The 6,768-nt window shown below is 34.8% G+C and overlaps 1 protein-coding gene across 1 annotated transcript; it reads right to left on the bottom strand.

Moving 5' to 3' along the window:
- Positions 1–330: 330 nt before the first annotated feature.
- LOC112524474 (S-type anion channel SLAH4-like) lies at positions 331–2,747 on the bottom strand. The gene is made up of 2 exons (XM_025134304.1): positions 1,846–2,747; positions 331–692 (listed from the first exon to the last, which is right to left on the bottom strand). The coding sequence occupies exons 1-2, from the start codon at positions 2,728–2,730 to the stop codon at positions 435–437; spliced, it is 1,143 nt and encodes a 380-aa protein (XP_024990072.1). The 5' UTR covers positions 2,731–2,747; the 3' UTR covers positions 331–434.
- Between the last annotated feature and the right edge of the window lie 4,021 nt (positions 2,748–6,768).

Here is a 6,768-nt window from a genome sequence, read left to right as displayed (position 1 = left end):
GGTAAATTGTTACATATGATACCGTTTTGTTACAATGATAGTGTTAAATTTTGTCGGTAAGCGCTTACGGGGTAAGTGTTTAGTAAACAGCCCCTTAGACATTTTAAACGTTCTATAAACCCAATTTCGTTGTAATTAATGGAGGGACTCTTATTCCGTCTGTGATTAGTGTAAACCCAACACACGCGTCTTGGTTAGCATTTACGCAATTTATGTTGGTGAACGACCCTTTATTAAAGCTTACCCATTTTACGGCCGATGATGCCGAAGATAAATTTTGATTTTGCAAAAAGGTCGATAACCGAGAACTTGAACAAATCGGGAACTTAATGAAAGCTAACGATGATCAGCTAATATACGCAAAGATACATCCAAAACGACTAAAAACCGATTAGAAAACATGCAAAAAAGCTATCACACATTTGGGGACGTCCTCAATTTTCGTCAGAGAAACTTAGAACCGGGTTTCGAAGAAGTGAGTCGATCTTTAACGTCGAGCAGACCAACAGAAAGACAAAAACGAGAACCGAAATCGTCGATAAAATAAGCGCCAATCCGTTCGCTGTCACCCCCTTCACCTGTTGAGCATATGCTGTGGAGGCCAATGCCAGAAAGGATAGGGGAAAGGAGAAAGCCCACCATGCCACACTGAAGCTTTTTAAAGATTTCTTGAAAAGCACTGGCCTACTAGCCTGCACAAAGTTAGAAATTTTGAGATAATTCTGGAGTTAATGTCTGTATAGAACTGTACTGTAACAAAAATCGATTTTATAGGACGTTAAATATGTCTAAATATCATAGGATATTGTTTTATTAGGATCGAAGTACATATACAATGCCTAGAGATGCGAAAAGGGGTTAGGCCCGAAGCCTGGACCAAAAACCCGGGTCTTGTAAGCCTGAGCCCATGCCTCACCATGAAGCCAATTAAGGCCAAACTTTTTTTCATGGCCCGGTTAAAAGCCCTTATTGAAATAGCCCGATCATACCCTCTTTCAACTCTAAAGTCGAGCCCGGCATGGGCTCTTTGTTTGCCTTGGAATGAATTGGTTTTTTCAACCGCTGAATAGTGTGGCGGTTAGGCATCCTTAGACGAAAGAGTGGTCTTTTAGGATTGCGCTCTCTTGTAGTGTGAATGCGCGCTTCTTTCCTTGCAGGATCCATTGTTCCTACAAAAGCCGAGGCTTTTTTTTTGCTTATTGAAAAATGGGTTTCAAAGGCCTGAACCCAATCGGGTCTTTTCTATCATTAAAAAATGTGTATTTTGGACACTTGTCATTTAGAAAATGCCATACATAAAACATATGTTTATTGGACATTTCTATCATTTAAAAAAGCTAATAAGACATTTTATTTGAAAAAAAGTGTCCTAAAAACCTGCTAGATGCTCAAATACGTCTTAACATCCCATTGTAACACTATATAAGATGCATAATTGTTTGACCATGTAAACTTAAGTCCTATAAAACTGCAGTCTATTAAGGGTTGTTTGGTTGGTTTTCAATTAAGTTTTGTATGGATAAAACTATGTGAATTAATCTGTCTTTGGGAAAATTATTGTTTGAGGGAGAGTTTTTATAGATGGAAGAAGCATGTTTTTTAATTGGGTGGAGGAAGTTTGGGAAAAAACTTGACTTTCATGTAAAACTTTTCTCTAGAAGCTTACTAAATAAGTCACTTTCTATATTATTAAGCCACTACCAAATATATAACTGACCGAATAAGCTATAAGTCATATTAAGTTCATTAACCTGCTAACAAACGAGCCCTTAGACACATATAGTTTACGTTCTATAAAACCGATTTTGTTATAGCATTGTAATCTTAAAAAGCTAATTAACCTACCAATGATGTGAAGAGAAATAAGGATAGAAAGAAGAGCATTTTGCAAAGCATATCGAAGTTTCCATTAATGGATTTCCAAGCTAACGCCGCCATGCTCGGGGTGGCGACGAACAGGAAGAAAACGGGTCGGAGCCTGGACGGAAGGTGATTGTTGCCCGATAAACGTTGGTAAAGGGTGATGAAAACCACCAAATAATGTGTCATTCCCAATGTAAATAAGCAAATCCCACTTTCTTTCCACCCCATTTTAATGGCGGCGTGAGCTCCGACCAAGTTTCCGATCACCGACATCTGGCTTGTAGGGTTAGCCACCATCGACAGAAACCTTTTCTCCGTCGTGAACCACTGACCGTATATCTTGAGATCGAGAGCAATCACAGGGACGATAAGCGGCCACCAAACGTATTCGTAAGAATATTTATGCGGAAAAATGAACGACGGAGCCGATCGGAGTAACAGAAGCCATGAAATCCAAGGTGCGAAAAGATAATTTACTCCAACATGATGATGGAATTCGGATTTCACCATTTTGAAATGGAAAATGCAGCGAAGAATGTAGAGGATGGAGAGGGATACGAAGATGCAAACGGCGAGGGACCAGATGAGGAAGAAGGCGGTCGAAGGTATCTTCGTGAAAAGATTTCCGAAAGTGGGTGAGATGTCGGTTTTTTCGCTTAGGGTTTTCCATAACAAAGCTTGACCTCCAAGGGACATGCAGATCCGGAAGTAGCCAGCATTGATTGTGGCAATAACGCCTTGCTGGGATCGTTTTGAGGGGGTTTTGATGGCAGATTGTTTGCGGCCTATGGTGGTCGTGGGTTGCTTGTGGTGTTTGGTGATCGATGAGTCGATAACTACCTCTAATCCGATTTCGGGATGCACCATTGTTGGATCTCAAGAAAGGTTGTAAGGTTGGTGTAGATAGAAAGTGTAAGAAGTGTTTGAAGGTTTATGGATTTGTGGTGTTTAGTTTAGGGTTTAGGGTTTATATAAGAGAATCGGGAGTTGGTGATATAATGAGACAAAATGGACGTAGGAAAATTGGGTTGGTTATGTAATCACCCACTTAATACTAACAAAAGCAATATCACTTTCATCCACTTTCTTAATTTGATAGTTGCTTAATATATAAGAAAGTGACTTATTCAATAAGCTATCAGAGAGAGAGTTTTATGCATAAAACAAAATTTTCTTTTACAAGTCTCTCATTCTCGATTAAAAAAACATGTTCATTCCATCTATGAAAAACCTCACAAGCAAAACCTTCATAATCTATACAGACAATAGCTTATTAAAACGCTTAGACATTTTGGACATCTTATACATCCGATTTGTCGTATAAGGTCTAGCTAGGCAATTATAGTGAAATATATTTGGTTATTTACTAAAATCACCCGCCGGGGGGGGGGGGGAGGATGGATTATTATTGACCAATCAGAATTGCCTGCCAAGATCTATAATTGTCTCAAAAGGTCCTATATATATATATATAGAGAGAGAGAGAGAGAGAGAGAGAGAGAGAGAGAGATTTGGGATCACGTGAGACCGATGGTTTTTCATGAGACCCGTAAGACCAATTCTCAACCCTTGGATTAGATCTACAATTTGACAATCCGAACATTCATAAACGCCACGAGACTTCTCAGTAATCACAAAATTGCCACTGTACAACTTTAGACCATTAGATCATTAGCTTATAAAGTTGATCAATATATATCAAATTGAATATCATATATTATTTGAGATAAATATACATTTTAAAATAAGATGATTTGTGTGTTCTAAGAAATTACTAATAATACTTATTTTGATTTAGGCAAATACATGATTTTTTTTTGATTAACCTAGATATCCAACCTGTTATGTAAGCCGACTAATCCCAAAAGGATCACTCGTTTTACGGGTAGCTTAGAGTCACTGCATTTGAACCTCTATGACTACAAAAAGATTTCTATTCCTTCTTGTATTCGAACCTGAGACCTCTATATATATATATATATATATAAAATATAAAATTGATATTAAGTTGTAATATTAATTGTATGATAGAGATAGGGTAATTTATTGATATACAAAAAGGTAGCTATGTATGTTTGTGTATGTTGTGGAATCCTCACAAGTGTAGATGTTTCATGGATAATGGAACAATTAGGTTGGATAAGAAAAATATAAAATAAAATAATAAAATAAAAATAAAAATAAAAAACAAAATAAATTAGGTAAAGGAAGATCTACATAAAATATAAGCCTTTATATTAGTGCAATTTATAAGAGGAATTAGAAAAAGCTACACCTTGGTCAACATATGATATCAAGTGCATAGTGAGTGGTTTTTAATTTTTATTTATTAAATTTTTTTCTTTATAAAATATATAATTTGTATAAACTTATAAACGAGTTTTTTCATATACATTAAACAATTGATATGCAGTGTTTATACAGTGTTGTTTCGTATGTGAAATATTTAAGACTGTTTTTTTTTGTATGCATAAAACAGTTTTGATATATGAAGGAATTGAAATGCTCGGTTTTGTTCATGATCAGTATGGTTTATTGTTTGAGTTTTAGTATAGAATTCCAGTTCCTTTTTATCTCATAAAGATGTATTTTGGTCATTTATCATTATTTTATTACAAATTTCGAAATTATATTTAGCAAACCCATCAAACAGATTCCATCTCAATTCTTACCAACCAAATGCATTGTCAAATCAGACTGTTCCATTCCACTTTTTTAGATTCCAATTTTGTCGACAAATTCTAATTCCAACATATTACATTTTGTAAACCAAACGTCACCTTAAAGTTTCAGTGACAATTTGTAAAGATGTTTTGAGCCTCATAGTCGCTTACCAGAGTATTTGATGTAATCATGAATCGTTTTCCGTCAACAATGTACCAAAGAATGCAATACAACAAACGATATCATAAAATTGTTGAAACGAAGGAATTCAAGGTAAGAATTACAAAAGAAAGACGCACATTTCGAATCAAAAGTGCGCAACGGGTTCATATACGGAGATCAAGGAATTCAAGATAACGATTCGTCCTAAATCCTCGTTATATTATATGATTAGTAAGAGACTGTTTGTTTACCTCCTAATAGTTCTATTAAGAGACAACATTTAAATGCTAAGAGTTGAATTTCGTTTGACAAAAAAAAAAAAATCATGTCTTTTAATGATTCTAAAACCCTCTGAATGATTTTGTATCTTGAGTCTCCCTTAACCATTCAACGCCTAATTTCATTCTGAACAATTATCAAACAATTTATATTTCATTTTACATTACATAAAAGTCTCTTAATCATTCTGACCACTTAATCATTTCACACTAAAAGGTTGTTTGTTTACCTCTTAATAGTTCTATTAAGAGGCAACCTCTGAACCGTTAAAGGTGAATCTTGTTTGACAAAAAGAAAAGGCTGTTGCTTAATGGTTCTAAAACTTTCTGAATGATTTTGTATCCTGAATCTCCCTTAACCATTAAGAGCCCTAATTTTATTGTACACAATTACCAAACAATTATATTTCATTTTGCAACTATATCATGAGAGTCTCTTAATCATTCTGCCCACTTAATCATTCTGCACCAAATCATTCAACAATTGCCAAACAACCCCTAAACCATTCAACAACTGTCAAACAATTCCTATAAGCTTTTGAAGTGATTAATGCTAAAACGATATGGAATATATAAGAGGCCCTAACCCCGTGATGGAAGTGCTAGTTTCCATGGTCTTAACATTATCATTCTCTCTCTCTCTCTCTCTCTCTCTCTCTCTATATATATATATATATATATATACGCACACACATACATACACACACATACATATATATATATATACACATACATACACACACATACATATATATATATATATATATATATATATATTCTATTTATGTTGAACTTTTGCTACAACATATTGTTTCTGAAATATCTTATTTGATATCACATTACGTTTGTATTTGAGTGGTGGGGGAGGATTTACATGAAACGAGGTGTTAAATTAAGAACCAATAAAGTTACGATTAATTAGCAAAATTTATGCCCTAAATATGTTGATTATGACTGGATTATGCACTCCATCCTTCCCTTTTTGCTTTTTAATCTGCCCTCAATGCTTGCTTCCATTTAATTACATACAAAATGTACAATTTGGTACCTTTAAATGTGTAGTTGAAAAGCCTTGCTATCTTTCTCCTTTTCCTAACTTCGGATTTTGTCTTCGAACCCCACCTTTTCGCTTCTTCCCTTCATGCGCGTCAACCTCAAAGTCCAAATAACGTTATTGGTTCAAAACTTTATGGAAAACTCGAGTAACGTATGAAAAGATGTCAAGAAGTTGCATTGTTCATTTTTGGTGCTCGTATTTGTGAGAATCTGTGAAATACCGTTAGATTATTAGAATACTGTTAAAAAAAGCTGTTAAGAAGTGAAAAAAGGTTTCATGCAATATATATATTGAGGAGAAATGCATGGTCGATGTGGGACTTCAACATACCCACTCCGACAAAGGCTAGATAGGCACGGATTGTCTCAGAGTGTTAAGTCCCTTGAATGGTGGAGATTGGCTCTAATATATAGCGGTGTTAGAATATGTAAAACCTCATTAAATTACTTCACACTACAACAAAATTGAGTTTATAGGACACCCTCAATCTCAAAGTGTCCTAATAGACCTCTTTATAAGACTTAATTTATATGACCAAAATATAAAATGTCCTATCTAAAGGTGCTGTAATAAGTTTATATGACGTTTTATATATGACACTTTATTTTTTTGGTCCTATAAAGAGGTCTATTAGGACATTTAGAATTTGAGAGTGTCCTATAAACCCGATTTTGTTATAGTGTCAAAAGAGTCTCTAAGAAGAAAAGGTGGGTTCCAAACTTACATATACATATATGTTGATGA

The sequence above is a fragment of the Cynara cardunculus genome (genome assembly GCF_001531365.2).
Source record: "Cynara cardunculus var. scolymus isolate 2C chromosome LG 1, CcrdV1, whole genome shotgun sequence".
Lineage (NCBI taxonomy): Eukaryota > Viridiplantae > Streptophyta > Magnoliopsida > Asterales > Asteraceae > Cynara > Cynara cardunculus.
Note: the sequence above shows the minus strand (reverse complement) of the source record. Positions and strands in the feature narration are given on the sequence as shown.